This window comes from Electrona antarctica (assembly GCF_951216825.1).
Source record: "Electrona antarctica genome assembly, chromosome: 14".
Taxonomy (NCBI): domain Eukaryota; kingdom Metazoa; phylum Chordata; class Actinopteri; order Myctophiformes; family Myctophidae; genus Electrona; species Electrona antarctica.
This window is the reverse complement of record NC_136795.1, coordinates 23,368,384-23,385,998: the sequence shown is the minus strand read 5'-3', so window position 1 is coordinate 23,385,998 and position 17,615 is coordinate 23,368,384. Positions and strand designations below refer to the sequence as shown.

At 42.3% G+C, this 17,615-nt stretch overlaps 2 protein-coding genes across 3 annotated transcripts; one reads left to right on the top strand and one right to left on the bottom strand.

The window, feature by feature from the left end:
- Positions 1-120: 120 nt before the first annotated feature.
- Positions 121-5,114, bottom strand: mettl23 (methyltransferase 23, arginine). Of its 2 annotated transcripts, none has more exons than XM_079520305.1 (5): positions 4,977-5,114; positions 2,105-2,209; positions 1,552-1,789; positions 1,236-1,320; positions 121-1,152 (listed from the first exon to the last, which is right to left on the bottom strand). In XM_079520305.1, exons 2-5 carry the CDS (start codon positions 2,186-2,188, stop codon positions 996-998), a joined length of 564 nt encoding a protein of 187 aa, XP_079376431.1. In that variant the 5' UTR covers positions 2,189-2,209; positions 4,977-5,114; the 3' UTR covers positions 121-995. The 2 variants fall into 2 exon arrangements, with proteins under 2 accessions (XP_079376431.1, XP_079376430.1); XM_079520304.1 differs by lacking the exon at positions 4,977-5,114 and adding an exon at positions 3,206-3,526 and having other exon boundaries at positions 124-1,152.
- On the top strand, positions 3,720-17,034 carry jmjd6 (jumonji domain containing 6, arginine demethylase and lysine hydroxylase). Its single transcript, XM_079520303.1, has 6 exons — positions 3,720-4,177; positions 6,442-6,830; positions 7,956-8,242; positions 9,754-9,889; positions 11,944-12,082; positions 15,532-17,034. The coding sequence occupies exons 1-6, from the start codon at positions 4,049-4,051 to the stop codon at positions 15,670-15,672; spliced, it is 1,221 nt and encodes a 406-aa protein (XP_079376429.1). The 5' UTR covers positions 3,720-4,048; the 3' UTR covers positions 15,673-17,034.
- The last annotated feature ends 581 nt before the right edge of the window (positions 17,035-17,615 follow it).

The following is a 17,615-nucleotide window of genomic DNA, read 5'->3' as shown; positions in this document are numbered from 1 at the left end:
CACTTCTAAATAGTCAAAGAACAGAACAGGAATTCATCAAGGAGGTAAAAAGGGAAAAGAAACATACAGTGAGGGGAAAAAGGGGTGGGGGGGATTCAGATTTTACGGGGCCAGTTTTGAATTGCAGCCGTCCGTAGGTGCCCTTGAAGGAGTCAAGGGATTCACATGTCTTAATGACTGTTGGTAGGGCGTTCCACATTTGGAGATTAAGAATAACCTTTATTGTCAAAGATGTCATGTCCATGCTCACAAGCAGTAAACTTCACTGAACATGTAATCGCATAACTCAAGAATGAGCAATACACATTGTGTCTAAGCTTTCTTTGGACAGGTATAAGGGCTACAAATGTCAGCTAAAAAAACAAGTGTATTGATAAACGGGGTGCCCAAATAACATTTTCTAAACTATTTCCAGTCCTCTAGCAATGGTGCAACAATGAGGCTCTTAAACGTGTGCTATCAGTGCCCCCAAACACATGATTGAGCATCATGTGACAAGATCAAATCAAAAAGCTGATCGGTAATCATGATGCACCATGTTTGCTCGTAGATCTATTCTTTCTCAGGTGATATCCTGTAAACATTAGCCCACTTGACCTGTTCTGGGACTTTTTTTTAATGAAACTTTATAGCCAAACATTCAGTTTATTCCAAACTGTTTTGAATTCCAAAATATTACACGAATTTCATGATCATGACTGTGGGAAGGAACCCTGGATATGGTGTACATCTCTTAATCATACATTGCACAGTAGCAAACAATTGCTGATCTACAAGCTCAAAATGGGCAAGCCAGGTTGAAAGTAGTCTTTTACATTGCCAAACCTTTCACAACCCCCTCCACTCAGGCTATGTGAGGTTGAAAGTGGTTAAATATTTAACCAATGAAAAGTAGGGGGTAGTGACTAAGTGAACCTTTGGAATTCTGGTTACCATTTACAAAGTAATGGTTTGACACAAGGTTCACATCCAACGGTAATAATATTCTGGTTGTCTTAAGTCCCAAGAGTGATTTTCATAATTTCAACAGAGTGGCTCCCTGGTAGTGTTGACCCAGCAAGCTGAGCTTTGTCTGCATGGAATGTTTCCAGTGGAATGTCCATGCACTTTAAGTTCCATCTGTGGAGCAACGCCTCGATGGACCAGTCAGCACTGAAACACAGACAACACATGGCAATTCAGGAATAAACCCCACTGCAGTCTCAGTTCCTGTAATGAACACGTTAAGACCTTACCTTCTTTCTTGGTATGTGGTCCAAAACTGGGCCTTTGGGTTTTTCCTCAGTAGGAAGGCAATGGTCACAAGAACATTTTCAAAGTCTGAAAAATGTAAGAGTTACCCATTCTCATGTGTGCATACCGCTATACAATATATATTGTTCATGTTTTCAGAGTAAACAAGTGAATAGCTGATCTGCAAGCTCGCAATGAGTGTTGTAATGAGCTATTTTCACTATTAAATATATTAATGGTCATACACGGTTTCCACCCAACAGACCGTATGAATAATCCCTTATGTCTGTCATTGGACACATTGCATGTAAAATAGACCTTCTGGCTCGTAGAAGACATCAGAGCCCAGGATGACATCCAGGGCAGGGAGTTGAAGCAGATGTGGGGATATGTCCCCCCATGTGAGTCCCATCACGGTCACATCAGTGAGACCGTTGGCAGCACAGGAGCGCCTACAGTTGTCCAGACACACAGGAAGCTCGGCGCTGTCCGACAGAATGACCCGTGCCCCACACTTTGCAGCCACAACACCTGGTAGACTCACACCTGCACCCAGCTGGAAATAGTTTAAGAAATATGTTCAATAAAGTAATTGCAATTTCTTTTCATCATCAGCACAACAGCACTGTTAATCAACCAGTTACGGGCTTGCTATACTTGGTCCATGTAATGCACCAAAAATAGATGTACAAACACAGTGCATTGCAATGGAACACTCATTGTGAGCTTGTAGATTGTCAGAACACAACACAATGCACGCACACACACGACAATTGTCAAACAGTTTGGAACCGCTGCATTCGCACACTAAAGCACAGTTGACCATTGATCATACAACAGTGAAGAAAGTAATGAATGCTTTGTAGCATACCTCTAGTACCGTCTTGCGCTGCAGGTCCTCTCTGTGTGTCCATACATACTGGGCCAGGACCACTGCACAAGGCCACACATACATGCCGTACTGTGCATCAAGCACCTGAGGGTGAACATTATACACAGTCAAATCAGAAATTGATACTTTTCAACTATACATGAATGTATCAACTGTGTAGTTATACTGTATAACTACGCAGTTGAACATTATCTAATTCAAAACAGTTGACAGACAGTGCAGCACATTTCCAGTGGTTTAATGATTTCTAGTTAATAACTAATGTACTGTGCACTTTTATTTCATGCACTTTATACTTTTACTAGATTTCAGAGGGAGATGTACTTTTTACTCACTACATTGTAGTGAGTAAAAAGTAGAAAAAAGGAGCAGAAAATGGTGTGTGGACTCAATTTATTCTTGAACTTTTTACGCACTACATTTATTTGACAGCTTTAATTACAAATTACCGATTTTCTTTTTTTACAGGTTACGCTAGTAAAGCCTTTAGCAGCTGCAGCGTAATGGACAATAATCATAATCCATAATAGTCCAATAACATCGTATGAAATGGACATTTTCTGCACAGCGACTCCTTTTTACTTTTGCTACAGTATTCTCAAATACGTTTTACTTTGAAGATTTTGAATTAAGGACTTTAATTTGTAAATTGTTACAAAGTATTTATTTATACACTGATATGTTGGCTCTGACTAGCTCTGATGCTCTAATAATGCAACGGCAGCAAAGGGCATTAGGGCTATGGACCAGAGCTAGGCTCTGACCAAAGTGTAGAGTAGACTCCGACTATAATATAATGCTTGTCGTCAGAGAGTGGCGACACTAGCGTTGACTAACTTGACTCCCATTGTAACGAAGTGCTCATTCTATCTCATTGGGATAGTTACTATTATCCCCTGTGTATTACTCTGGTTCTGACTACAAGCACCACTGCATGGTTAAATATATATTCCATAGTAGAACGGTGTCGCTGCCTAAAAGTAACAGATCTACATGCTATCAAAGCGTGGCCATGCAATGTGTTGATAACTTTTAGATCTATTCTATTTGATCAGTTTACAAGACAAACGGACAACAAACCTCGGGTATATGGACTGTGAGTGAGTTCAGGGTGTCCCCTTTGTTGTCTTCAAACGTGAATGTTTTGTCTGCTGTCATATCTGCTTCAGTTCCACTGTTCTCCATGCTTGGCCATTTTACTTGTGATTAGATTATTTCTCAAATAATTGTACGATTACAACCCACCATGCTGCCATGTTTGACATAATTCTTTCACGCAGCAACTGTGGAAAGGGGTTTCCATTTACTGTTCAGTGCTCAGATCCGGTGTAGAGCCCACCTAGTGTATCTGGTAATTTCCACCTACACATACATGCATGAAATAACCATTTCCAGACCGGATCTGCAACATGCAAAGCGAATTGATCCCAGTCAGAGAAAGGCGGGAAGGTGCCGACCCAATAAGGGCCCAGAGTAATGTAAGGGCCTTCCCTCCCACACACCCGCAACCAATGAGCTCTCCGTGTGTGCAACAGGGGCGGGGCATCTATTGCTAGGTTGACCATTGGGGGCGGGTTGGTTGGTTGCAGTCGCATTGTTGTCGTCTCACCAAACTACTAGCTCCTCCCGAAGCTACACTTTCACTTAGCACTGCAGACAGCTTCACAACGTCTCTATATCAAAACATAAAACCAAATGCATTCATGAATAAATACTACTCTTCTTGGTTCATTGAATAACCTTTTGAAGCTGTTACAACCAGCTGACGTTAACCTCCTGTTAGAACAACAACAACGCAGCTAGCCGGCTAGCCAGCCGGGCAAATGCATTTCCCTGTCCACAGAAGTAGATAGCTAAGCTAACAGCTAAGATAGCAGCATTCGTAACGTTGTTTTTGTCGTTGTTTGGGTTTTCATGTGAAACATGAACCACAAGAGCAAGAAGCGGATCAAAGAGGCCAAGCGGAGCGCAAGACCCGAGCTGAAGGACTCGCTAGACTGGATCAAACACGACTACTGTGACACTTTCGACCTGTCACTCCGCACTGTGAAGGTACGAATACTGTCACTGTCACACGTTATGCTAGTTAGCCTAGCCAGCCTCCTAGCCTCGCACGTTGAGTTGAGTGCATCTGGTCACGTAGGCAGCACCGATAGTGACACCCTCTTTTAGGTAGCCCAGGCTATTTAAGACCAATTATAATATTCTGTAATGCTTTCATACTTGATGATATTACAGGGCTAACTTGATATGCATGATCAAATAAACAGATACATGTATGCTTGTATATTACTGTTGCATTGTAAGTAACTGAAATGTATTATTTTGATGAGGAGTTACCAAACTTCCATTCTTAGTTATGGGCTAGCTAACTAGCTAGCTTGGTAATTTGCCAAACTGGACTGAATCTACCTGTCATGCATGACAGTGATGTTTTTTATAACCACATTTTTTACTCGTGAATGTGAATTGAGAATGTGTATAATCTGTCTTTCAGGGGTTGGGTCAGTTTACTTTGAAGTGTAGGCTAGTTACTAATTAAATGTTTAATCAAACTTCCTTGACAATTATAATGTAGTTACACGTTTTTCAGAATGTAATCTGGTCTGATTATTATATATTATTATTTTTCATAATCTGACCTGAAGTTAGTTGCTACTGTATCCATCCTGTTGTATCCATCTTTTGTATAGCAGATGTTTTTAATGCTAATCAAAAAAAGATCTAGATCTAGATTCAGACATATGCGATTTGATTTCTAAATTTGAGCAAAAATCGTGCAGCACTAGTTGGCTGTCCAATTCATTTTATTACTCGTGTTTTTGTAGCCCCTTTCGGGACCCTCGGTTACCTTTTCTGAATTTTGGACGGCGGTACCCTAGGGTCCCTCGTAGCTTATTCCACCCTCCATAGGACACAGATTTACCCACTGTCTGTTCACGGAGACCCGCGCGGTCGCTTGAGTGTTGGTGAGATGTTTCAAAGATGCATACAACAGCTTTAAGTATTTTTAATCTTTTTTTTGAAGTTTTGCTTCGCTGAAATTCTCTCTTCCTCACTTCCCATGTCCCGCCTCCCAAGACAAAACAGCATTATAAACATCCTGCATGTACGCGGTCGGCCAATCAGAGGCAGTAACTAGGACGTGCAGCTTGCCAGTCTTGGTGCGGTAGGCGGTACAATGGGAAGTCAACAAGGAAGTCAAGGAAGAGAGAGGAGAGAGAAGTTCAGCGAAGCAAAACTTTAAAAAAAGGCAACAGCACTTAATGCCGTCTCGCACACGTTTCAGTTGTCTCCTAAAGCTGTTGTATGCATCTTTGAAACATCTCACCAACACTCAAGCAACTGCGCGGGTCTCCGTGAACAGACAGTGGGTAATGTTTTTGCTACAGGAGAGAGACTTTAGTTAAGAGGTAATGAGGTATAAGTCAATCACTTTCATGTTGTCTGTTTAAAACCACAGTAGTTGGCTCCAGTTGCCACATTTTGAATGTAGTAATGTTCAGGAACTACAGACTAAAGACAATAAATATTTTCATGGAAAAAAATGAGAATCGTGATCTCAATTATTGTGGGGAAAATTCACATTTGAGCAAGAATTATTTGTGCATGTTTTATAGGACAATACCGGTGAGATAAGAGGAGATGATTTGGGTAAATTGTGTTGTCTTTAAATTGTTGCAACATATAATTAAATTAAAATAATGTCTATATGATAGACATGAAACGTCTCCGTTTCATGTCTATCATATTTGAGAGTTTGATATATTTTCCAAATGTAGTTAATGCATCAACTGCTTTTGGTCATTTAGACTTAATTGTAGACGGATCAACAAGTTTCAAGTCAATGGCACATCTCAAGCATTTGGTTCCTAAAAATGTTTTCCAGGATAAGAATTCAGTTTCCACCACAAAATTGGCATAGTTTGAATAAGTGTAAACCTTTGATACTGTAGTAGCACAATTCTTTTTTACATCCAATCCAATCCAATAGTTATTTTTTGAGGTGTGCGAGCCGATTAATTTAGGCTGCATTAGGGCCTGTTTCTACTTTGAGGCGAGGCTAAGACTAACCTTTGTCTTGTTGCTCAATACAGGAATGCTTCTTTCAGAGCAACACGCCTGTGTGCTTTATACTTTGTGGCGAGCTGCTGTCTAGCACTGAAAATAGCTGATCTGTAAGCTCACAACGTGTCACTCACAGTGTGACGTGTTGTGAACTTGTAGTTGTAGATCAGCTATATTCTGCATAGGACACCATTGTATTATTGTATGTCAGAGTATGAATCGGGCCTAAATCTATTCTGTGTTGTTAGGACAATGTGGAACGTGCCGACTCATTGCGTCTCACCCCCGAGGAGTTCATCGAACGCTTCGAGAAGCCCTACAAGCCCGTCGTGCTCCTCAACTGCCAGGAGAGCTGGCCGGCCCGCGAAAAATGGACGGTGGAACGCCTCAAGCGCAAGTACCGCAACCAGAAGTTCAAGTGCGGGGAGGACAACGACGGGTACTCTGTGAAGATGAAGATGAAGTACTACATGGAGTACCTGGAGGCGACGCGGGACGACAGTCCGCTCTACATCTTTGACAGTAGCTACGGCGAGCACGCCAAGCGACGCAAGCTGCTGGACGACTACATGGTGCCCTTGTTCTTCAGAGACGATCTGTTCCAGTTCGCCGGGGAGAAGCGCAGGCCCCCTTACAGGTCAAAGACACTCCTGTGTAACTATGGCTACATAACAACAGCTGTTCCTGATGATACATGCGGTTAGAGCTGGACAGCAGGGTGTAAAAAAAAAAGTGAAGTGAGGGGCGCTCTTATCATCGTGTAGGACAAAAATAGCCGATATGACGTAAATTCTCCATTCATTGTCAATGGGAATTTAATGTTTTAATGTTTGTGTAAAGCTCTGTGTGTGTGACTGTTCCCTTTTCCAGAAGCTGGCCTTCATGAGTTGGTGTTGGCTAGACCTCACTCTCGCAGTAACTAACTAACTAGTCTCTCATAGCTTCATTTGATTGGCTCAGCAGCAGCGGGATTTGTACCAGAAACTCGTATGAATGTATTGTGTGCTTCCAGTTAGAATCTGCTGCTGAGCCAATCAAATAAAGCTATTTTGAAACTGTCAACGAAAAGGAAACAGGAACGCCACCTTCTGGAAAAGGAAACCGCGGTCATGCACAGGGCCTATACGGCAGTAGTCGAGGAGGTAGATCGGCCACTTGGAAGTCAGGAGGTTCCATGTGTGGTCCCTGGGTTAGTGTCAAAGTGTCCTTGAGCAAGACACTGAACCCCTAACTGCTCCTGATGAGCAGGTTGGTGCCTTGCATGGTTTCCTCTGCCATCGGTGCGTGAGTGTGTGCGTGAATGGGTGAATGCAATGCACATTGTAAAGCGGTTTGTACATATATAAAGGCGCTACATAAATTCACCATTTACGCTTTACCATTTTTACTAGCAACCCTAGTATAGAGCCCTGGGGGATCCCGGTAAGCATATGGGGTTCATTCATGTTTTTAATTGCAACATTGATCGTTCTTGTTTAATATCTTTTAATATTTGTCCGTAGGCAAGTGGGGGGGAAAGATCGTTTGGTAATCAGAAGGCCATGGCGTTGACCTATGGCTTGCACATGTATTTTTAAGCGCAATATCTCCCCTGACCAATTGGGGATTGCCTCTTCGCAGAGCTTGGTATCTCATGCGGGAGACATGGGGTTGAATGCTGTTATCAATTTGAATAATTCTAATTTGTATATTAGAACCGGTCACTTTTATTAAACAGGTGAGTCTAACATTGTGTTACTGTGCTCGTGTGTTTCTAATGCAGATGGTTTGTGATGGGCCCGTCTCGCTCTGGGACGGGCATCCACATCGACCCGCTGGGCACGAGTGCCTGGAATGCCTTGGTGCAGGGCCACAAGCGCTGGTGTCTGTTCCCCACACACACGCCCCGGGAGCTGATCAAGGTGACCCGGGATGACGGGGGCAACCAGCAGGATGAGGCCATCACCTGGTTCAATGTGGTGTACCCGCGCACGCAGCAGCCCACTTGGCCCGCAGAGTTCAAACCTATGGAAATCCTCCAGAGAGCCGGGGAGACAGTCTTTGTCCCTGGTTAGTCATTTTTACAACTCGCAAACTCAAACTCGCAAAACGTATTTTTGAAAATATTTGCCTATAATGACCGGCGGCCGCGCCCAAAAGCCAAAAATTGGGAACCCAGGTTGAAAGTGGTTATTTCTTCTTTGTTTTTGTCGCATTCCTAAGCCAATAATTTGATGACCACATCCCTATGCTCCCTATACTCCTTATGGAGACACAGAGGAGACTCTTTGTGTCTCCATAGGGAATCACTGCTGGTCATCCATGGGGTGAGTAATCGATATCGCCATGGTAGAAAAAAAGTAATTTTGGAGGTGAACTATCTCTTTAAGCCACATGTTTGTGCATCAACACAACAAGGACAGACCAAAATGTATGGGGCAGGTTTCTTTTCCATAAACATTGACAATACTGCAGCATGGCATGCCACTGTTTAGACCACCGCCAGGAGTGTCACTGGTACTTCAGAGCTTCATGACAACACGGTGTGATAGCGATGCATGTGACCTAGATTCTTTTAATTCTCCCTGGCTGTAAGATGGCAACTAGATTGGATTAAACGCTCAACTGTTTTTGGCACAAGGCCCAGGGTTTGAGCCTCTCTTTTGTTTCTCTGGTGGATGATTTCTCTGGTGACAAAACCGCACAGAGCCCTGAACTGAACTCACTGCTTTGTAGCCCGGCCCTGTCCATCTGGGGGCCGTAACCTTTAATCACTTAAACGTGAAAATCCTTGTGTATTATAATAAAAATCTACTACCCCCCCACCCCAATCAATTGCCCCTAGCGACCTAACTGTAAGGCTGACGGAAATTGAAGTGTATGTGTCGGATGCAGTGCAACTTGGGTATCTAGTTTGTTGCGTCTGACCTTCCTAGCCCGCGTTATTAAAGAAAAACGGTAGACAATGGTCAAAACTCAATCGAAAATCGGTGAGGCGGGGGGGGGGGGGGGGGGGCGTGCTGTTCTAGCAATTACCGGGGGCCCTAGGTGGTCGCATATATGGCGGGCTGGCACTTTTTGTAGCATCTGTTGGACTGGCTGTTTGGTGTCGTGCATCCAGCTTAACGAGCCATTACCTCCCTTTATAAAGAAATCCCACACTCTGAGGAGTTAAATAAACACTCTTTTGCTGTGTACCTTTTATGGCTAAATAAACTATTGGGACCCCAATCTACACTGTAAAATCCTCAGTGTTGATTTAAATCGGAGAGTGTACAAATGAAACCAAATGGACCCATAACAAATTAAACCATAATATTGGTTCCATTTGTCACCTAACAATCAATCATTTAGCTGGGGACCCTCTGGAACCCCCTCAAGGACCCTTGGAGGTCCCCAGACCAAACCTTGAGAACCAGTGCTGTAGGTGATGACAAAATATGTTGTAGGCTCCAAATGTACCTCCACACCATAAACCCAATGATCAGCATTGTACTAATCTATATTTGCTGATGGCTATGATCGACATTTCTTTCATGGCTTTCATGACCTTAATGAATGATGACTATCTGCTTGTTCAGGTGGCTGGTGGCACGTGGTGCTCAACCTGGACACGACTATCGCCATCACCCAGAACTTCGCCAGCACCACCAACTTCCCCATCGTGTGGCACAAGACCGTCCGGGGCCGCCCCAAGCTGTCCAGAAAATGGTATCGGTAGGTGTCAACAGACGTACAAGTTTACAACAGTCTTTATGAAACCCCATAGTAAGGGTTTGGTTGGTTGGAAACCCCAGGCTTTCAGAGAGATTAAGGTTGAATTCTTATAATACCTATTGGGTTGTCATTATGTGACACATTGTGAGCTTGTACATCTGCTATTTTTTGGATGTGGGAGGTTAAAACACATCAATTGTGATAAAGGATCTATGTGTTTCTGTCTTGAAAATTATGAGTAAAAATGTATAAATTATACATTTCTGTTGTAAACAAAAGGTGAACACGGCAGATATCACAAATAACATAATGGAGTAACTTTATACTTTATATGAATAGTGGAAATAGCTGATCTACAAGCTCAAAGTGCAGCACACTGATGCGTTTAGACTCTAAACGCATCAGTGTGATGCTAGAGCTTGTAGATTGATTTTGTACTATATTTGAAAACATGCACATTTTACAACATGAAGACTATTATGACGACTGCCGATTATTATATAATTAAAGTAAGGCTGTCAAAATTATCGCGTTAACGGCGTTAATTAATTGTGTTAAAATATTTAACGCAATTAACGCATGTGCAGTGTTCCCCCTAATGTGCGCCGGTGCGCGCGGCTCAGGAACGTCCAGCGCATAACAAATCTGTCACTGTGTAGCGCTGTCATGATTGAACAACACCAGAGATCGCTTATGTATTTTAGGTGGGTTGCCAAGTGGTTTGAATCTGTAACTGTTGCGTTACTTTGTCTGCCTAGCAAAGCCCCTTTACATCATCATTCATTAGGCTACACACAGTCACACACACATGCACACACACACCTCCTCCAGTCTTCCTCCTCCCTCCTCCACGCATGCACACACGCACACTACTAGTGTGTAGCTATCGGGCTCAACACTCACAACATGTTTTATAGTACCGTCGGGTCCGTCGCAACTTGTGGACAGTTTGAAAATGCGGGTCCTACGTACATTAAGCCATTAACGTTGGTTCGTTTTGTCCAACGTGATTACGTGAATCAGCGTAGCTGTGCCTGCAGTAGGCTATTACCAAAACAAACACATGGTACTTTTGTGTCGCACATGGTCATGGAAAGCGACTGAAAACGACCATGGATATAAAGACAGTGCTGCTGTGCACAGCGGAGATAATGCACAACTCCAGGTACGATCTAAAACACTGACTGAAGCTGATCATTCACAACTAACTAACTCCAGAGTCCTGCAGTCCCACAATGAAGGAGAGACAATCTCTCTCACTAGTCCACTTCTCTGCAATGCCATTCTAGCCTTAAAACTTACATTTATATGTTATTCAATATATTACTTTAGCGCAAAATATAGGCTTTTCTAAACCATGCCCTGTTTCAAAAATGGTTATGTGCCATGTTATTGTATTTCGTGAATTAACTACAGTCTACAGTTGAAACCATTGATTCTCAGCCATTTTAATTTCAAGGACCCCCAAATTAAATTGATAGAAAGTAGCCTAGGCCATTTCATTATAATATTCATCTCTGGACTGGGACATCGGTCTCCATCCATCCATCCATCCATCCATCTTCAACCGCTTATCCGTAGTCGGGTCGCGGGGGCAACAGCTCCACCAGAGTGTTCCAGACTTCCCTCTCCAGAGCAACATTAGTGACTTCCTCCTGGGGGAGGGGTCCCACCCTAATGTTCAGTCTACATGGCCAAAAGCCAGTGTTCATTTAACTCAAAGTGTAGGCTAGGCCTACAAATGCTCACATCATATACTAAATGCATTAGAAAACAAAAAACATTAAAAAACTAATCTATATCCGCTTTCTGTCATTTCTATTTCTATTTCCACAACAATATACAGGAAAACATGGTATATTTTGGACATAGTTTGAATGGTGATTAATCATGATTAATTAATTTTGAAGCTGTGATTAATCTGATTAAAAATGTTAATCATTTGACAGCCCTAAATTAAAGATTAGGACAATTATGCAAAAAATAACAGCAATTATCTCAAATAAATGCAACTAGGTGATTTTTAATTTACTTGTTCCCTGGAATTCTCCCAGCATTCTGAAGACAGAGAGGCCTGACCTGGCCGTGCTGGCTGACAAAGTGGACCTGCAGGAATCCACCGGCATTGCATCCGACAGCTCCAGTGACTCTTCATCATCCTCTTCATCCAGCTCGTCAGACTCTGACTCGGATGTATGTACACACATGCACACTCGGACTCACTCAAACGTGCACACACACACGCTTGTAGTGAGATATGGACACCTTGCTATTTTATGCTGTTTAAGATCTTATATCCTCCTGATCTGTACCGAAAATAGCCGAGCTCATAGCTGCTATTTTCGTACGATCTCAGTCTCTTCATACTGTGAAGCATACAGCAAAGTATATATTGTAGTAGGTCAGGTCTTAAGCGGTTAAAAAGTAACGCATTTGGTGTGATATCTTTCACATAATATGCCGGTAAAAAAGAATAGCAGCAAGCAAAGCTACAGAGCGCTCCCAAGTTCCAACCAAGACTGCAGACACAGCAAAATGATCAAGGTTGCTACGTTACTCTGCGATAGCAGCGTTAGAATGATGCACTACTTCATTAACACCCCAATCACTGTCCTTTCAATTAGTAACACCCAGCGCGCAGGACGAAGTTTTATCCAAAAGACGAAGATTATTAATATCACAACCGATCGCATCGCTCCACAGCCTAGGAGCGCCTGTTGCAATACTCATCGAAAATGTTCCCCCCCTGTTTAGCCGACGAGACCAAAAATCTTAAAACGTTAATAACTCTTGATCTAAATCATCCCGTCCAATTCTAAGAAAAGATCATGTGTTAGACGGCCCACCGCGGTCCCGTCGCTAGTCGCGTTAGACTTAATCATACCTCCCGTTGTCGATCGGTTCTATTGTTTTGCCTACATTTAGCTACTACAACCACATCCGGGATAACATCCGGTCCGTCGGTAAAAGTGCTCCGCTGCTATAAATAAATCGCTGGGCGCTATGATTTAATGGATTAAATAACCCCGGGCAATCGGAGTGTTAACATACATGCTAGTCCTCCCTGTGTTGTCTGAACTGCTGTTCATTCCAACCATTCCTCTATAACTACAGAATACGTTTAAATAACGTTAGTGTTTTTTGTTTTATTCAGTCATGATGCTAATGATTTAGCATTATGTAACCCATGTTCCATGTGGCAGACGACATGTGCTTGGCATGTTGCCTCGGGGCCAATCAAATAGCGGAGGTCTCCTGTATTGAGTTCCCTGACTCAGCCTATCTTTCCTGAGTGTAAATGCTTTTGGCATTTCCACTTGACCTCCTTGGCCGTCAAACCTCCTCCCACTGTACCGTACTGTACTGTAAGTTAGATACCAGGTTGGCTCCGGTCCCGTTGAGTTTAATGTCATTACAGCGACAGGTGGAACTGGGCACAGCGTGACACAATGGACCCATGACCCCTTGGCCCATATAGGCCTTGTCGAGTTCATGACTTCATCATCGTCATATAGAGCAGTGATTCTCTATTTAAAAAAAGTATATATATATATATATATATATATATATATATATATATATATATATCTCAAAGACCCCCAGTTTGATATTGTTGGGCAGAAATGTTGTATCAGCATATTTGTTTTTCCCCTGTAAATGTATGTCCCACTTTGTTGTGTAACAGTGTCGTACAAAAGTAGTAGGTAGTAGGTAGATAAGCCTGTCACAATATATATCGCCTAATCGCAATTATTTTGTTAATCCCAATTATTGTTACATAAATTAATCATCAATCTTTTCCATGTTGAAAAATGTCCATACATTTTTCAAAAATCGCTGAAATCGCAGATCTACAAGCTTACAACATGTCGTGTTGTAAGCTTGTAGATCAGCTATTTCGCTATTCGGTAAATCTTTTAGAAAGTGATTTCTTATTTGTATTTATTTGTCATATATGCCCTGTGCAATTTGTGATTACAAAGCCTAAAAGTCAAACATAAATTCCGTTGCAATGTTCCAATTTACGTTCCAATGTTCAATGCAAAAACAATACTATTAAATCGTTAATCGTGATTATTTGTGTGACAATTAATCGTCAACTTAAATGAGTAATCGTGACAGCCCTACGGTAGGTAGTTAAGTATACAGACATTGACCTACTAGCAGTATCAGATTCTATCCTCTTGGATGTATATCTCAATCAACCAGCGCTTCCCAGGCCCTGAAAAGTACTGAAATGTGTTTGGACATACTGTAATAGGTTTTCGCCGACAGAGACGATATGCATTTGTCTACGGACCCCCATTCTTAACTCTCAGAGTGACAGACCCGTAATGGTCCACTTGGATCCAAAACTACTAAATCATTTAGCTGGGGAACCCCAGCTAAACGAGGGACACCTGGGGGCCCCAATATAGAGAATACAATGTCCCGCTAGCTGTAGAGGAATGTGAACAGCTGCCTCTGTCTTCAGCAGCATCCATACAGGAGCTGTCAGCAGGGACATTAGATCTGTATGTAAGCCCTGGACACAGCTGCTGAGAAGAACGCCATAAACACGTGTCACATTCTATATCGTTGCTGCTGTCAGGGCAGAAGCTTCTTATCTCCGTATTTTAACTTTTTGTGTTCTTTTCCCCCATATATTAACGCCCTACTTGAACATGCTACAGCTTCACACAAAGGCATCAAAATTGAGCAGATGTGCAAGCTTGAAACGCGGTGTGAAGTGACTCGTTTTGAGCATGTAGATCTGCTACTTTTGCTATTTTTTGGAATCTGAATCCTGAAAAGTAACGGTTTTGGAGTGACATATGAGGTTCCACCCGACAGAGGATATGTTAGTACCCATGATCCCCTTCACTCCTAAGTTCTAATTCAATCACAGCAACACTTTTCTAAGACAGCCTGGGTGTAGCAAATAAAAAAAATTATACAGTATAGCCCAAGCTGAATCAAAGTGCCGTACATGGTCAAAGCAAAAACTATTCAAAGCATCGAAGCAAGTGAAAAACATCAGGAGAATAAAAAATAAAACAATTCAAAACATTTTTAAATGTGTATAAAACAATAACACAATAACAATACAAGACATGAAACTGAACTGGATAATGTGGTAGTATAATATAATATAATGTGGTAGTAATCATGATTGAATGAATTACACTATGGGGAGGGGTATCTGTCAGTCTATATATAACATTAATTAAATCAGGATTTTTAACTGGCTATTTTAACTATATTGAACTTGACTATTAACTGTTTTTATTTGATTTGATTGTTTTAATCTTTCTCAATAGACAGACAGAAAAGCCTTTATTAATCCCAGAGGGGACTATTCAATTCCTTATGTCCCCACATGATTTTGGGGGGTGAAGTGACAATGTAAGGACTTTTAATGCCAAAAAGAAAAAGACCATTAAGGTGGTTGCACACTGGGCACGTTTTTCGGAAAACCGATGGAGAAACGCCGCTAAAAATCAGAAAAACGCGCTCGGTGTGTGGGGACCTTTACAGTGTGGGGACCTTTACAGTATCAAAACTAATCACCAAACTATACTATAAAAACTGGTCAAACTTTGCCAAATTTAAGACGCAAAGATTGTGAAAATATGTAACCTACCCACTCCATCCCTCTGCAGGCGGAGTCGGGAGGCTCGGAGGGAGACGCCATGTCGTCGCACCACAGGAAGAAGCGACGGACGTGCAGCGCCGCAGCAAACGGGGACGCCATCACCGCGCAGGACGATTGTGTCAGCAAGGAGCGCAGCTCCTCGCGCTGATCCACCACCACCGCTCCTCCGCTCCCCTCCATGATGTCCATGGGAGACTCCCACACATGTGCACCGATGACTTAACAACCAGGGTTTTCATTTGTATTTATTTTTGTTTCTCCTATACCGCCGTCCCCCCTCCTCTTCCTCTAGTTGTTGTTGGTGTTGTGCCACGGTGGCACTGCTACTGTCTGTTAGATCTGTAAGACCACCGGTGCTGCCGTCGGACAGATGGACAGATGATCAGGACGGAACTTCTGAAGAAGACAATGGTCTGGGGTGGGATCGATCGAGGGTTCTGTTCTGTAGAGCTGCTGCCACTGTGCGCCCCGCGCAGACAAAATTGCTTCTGCCGCTGTCGCTTTGGCCTGTCTTTGCCTTATCGGGCGCCACTGGTAGGGTTTCATTGTCTTAAAATCCTGCGTTGGGGCTGTGATTTGTGCGCAGTAGAGAGGCACAAATTGATTTAGAAAATATCTGATCTACAAACTCACCTAGATTATATATTTCCGACGCGTATATTCGGTGTAAAGGGGGGAGGGGGGTGGCTGGGGGCTAAGCACAGACCCCTGGGGGACCCCAGTCAAGGGGCGTAACCCCTCAGTACTTAAATGTATTGAATGTGACGCGTTGTAATAGATTGACTACCGCCATTCGACAAAGTATCAATCAGTGGTTAGTGACTTTGGAGTGTTTTCTGCCGTTGGTAGAGAGATTGGAACGTATTAGGGCTTAACATGCAGAGTCCCAACTTAAATATTGCCCCACAGGGTTACAGGTTAGTGGTATTAACACGCTGCCTCTTTTCTTTTTGTCATAAATGGTGAGGACATGCCTGTATGTAAAGAGAAGTCTGCATCAGTCACTTATATTTCGTACTTCCAGACAACCTTTTTGATAACGTTTATGCTTGAATTCTGCACTCCTGGAGTCATGTCGTGTCACGTTAAGTCGGTTAAGCCTTAATCAAATTAAGCAGTTAACGGTTGTCCGCAGACAGACAATTGACAAAAACAATTTTAAAAACATAACCCCAAAACATATTAATTGTGACATTCATTCATATCGTACGTATATTTATTTTTGTCCAAGCGTTCACTCTTCTTGTAGGTATAGGATATTTATTCCACTTGACGATGGGATAACAACATGAACGAAGGGAGTAAACATGGCAGAAGTAATCCTTTAACAGTAGTTTTTTTATACAGTTAGTTGTTCTCAGGTGCCAGAGTGTTAATGTCTACTACTTAAATTTAACAGCAACCAATATCTGCCACTAGTTTTCTTTTATTTTTTCTTCTTTTTTTGTATTCTGCCTGGCTAATCACACTTGTGGTAATGATATTAAAACAATAAATTATATATTTAGGATGCTGTTGTTCATATAGTAGCATTTATAAGTAAAACACAAACAAAAAAAGAAAACTGTGCTATATGCTGCTATGTTGAGATGGACTACAAGATGTTGTGCTTGTGAGGTAGTCTTTCTAACTCTGAATCGCATTGTCTTTTTTTTTTTGTACTTTTAAATTCCAATCCGTCTATGTGAAAGTTGATTCTCCAGCAAAAACACTAGAGGGCACTACAACTCAATGAAATGCACTGCGGGATTGTAGCTTGTTGGATGGATGCAGTGAGTGGGTTATTATGCCTAGCTTTAAAAGTCCATTTACATATGTTGTTTTAGAGCAGGTCAAGGGCCAAGTGAGCAAAGTGTAATGGCATTCATTCAGGTTCTACGTCGTCTTGTAAACTAACATCTTGTTTCTCGCAATGAGCATGTGTGAGTTATGTAACGTTATGTGACAAACAAGGCTCAGTCCGAGCTTGTTCCAAGGTTCTATTTCTCACTTCCTTCTTTCAAGTCACAGAGTACTGTGCAGTCAACACAGATCCCACTTGGGCCCACCCACTGTTTATTTTTTGGGGCGTTGAACATGGCGGCAAGTGAA

What these genes read in the sequence shown, in the direction of transcription:
- mettl23 (XM_079520304.1), bottom strand. Translation starts at nt 3,310, where the DNA reads ATGGAGAACAGTGGAACTGAAGCAGATATGACAGCAGACAAAACATTC. An exon ending in AGCGCAAGACGGTACTAGAG is followed by an intron (nt 1,790 to 2,104) that starts GTATGCTACAAA and finishes AACTATTTCCAG; the next exon opens with CTGGGTGCAGGTGTGAGTCT. An exon ending in TGTCTTCTACGAGCCAGAAG is followed by an intron (nt 1,321 to 1,551) that starts GTCTATTTTACA and finishes TACATTTTTCAG; the next exon opens with ACTTTGAAAATGTTCTTGTG.
- jmjd6 (XM_079520303.1), top strand. Translation starts at nt 4,049, where the DNA reads ATGAACCACAAGAGCAAGAAGCGGATCAAAGAGGCCAAGCGGAGCGCA. An exon ending in TGTCACTCCGCACTGTGAAG is followed by an intron (nt 4,178 to 6,441) that starts GTACGAATACTG and finishes CTGTGTTGTTAG; the next exon opens with GACAATGTGGAACGTGCCGA. An exon ending in AAGCGCAGGCCCCCTTACAG is followed by an intron (nt 6,831 to 7,955) that starts GTCAAAGACACT and finishes TTTCTAATGCAG; the next exon opens with ATGGTTTGTGATGGGCCCGT.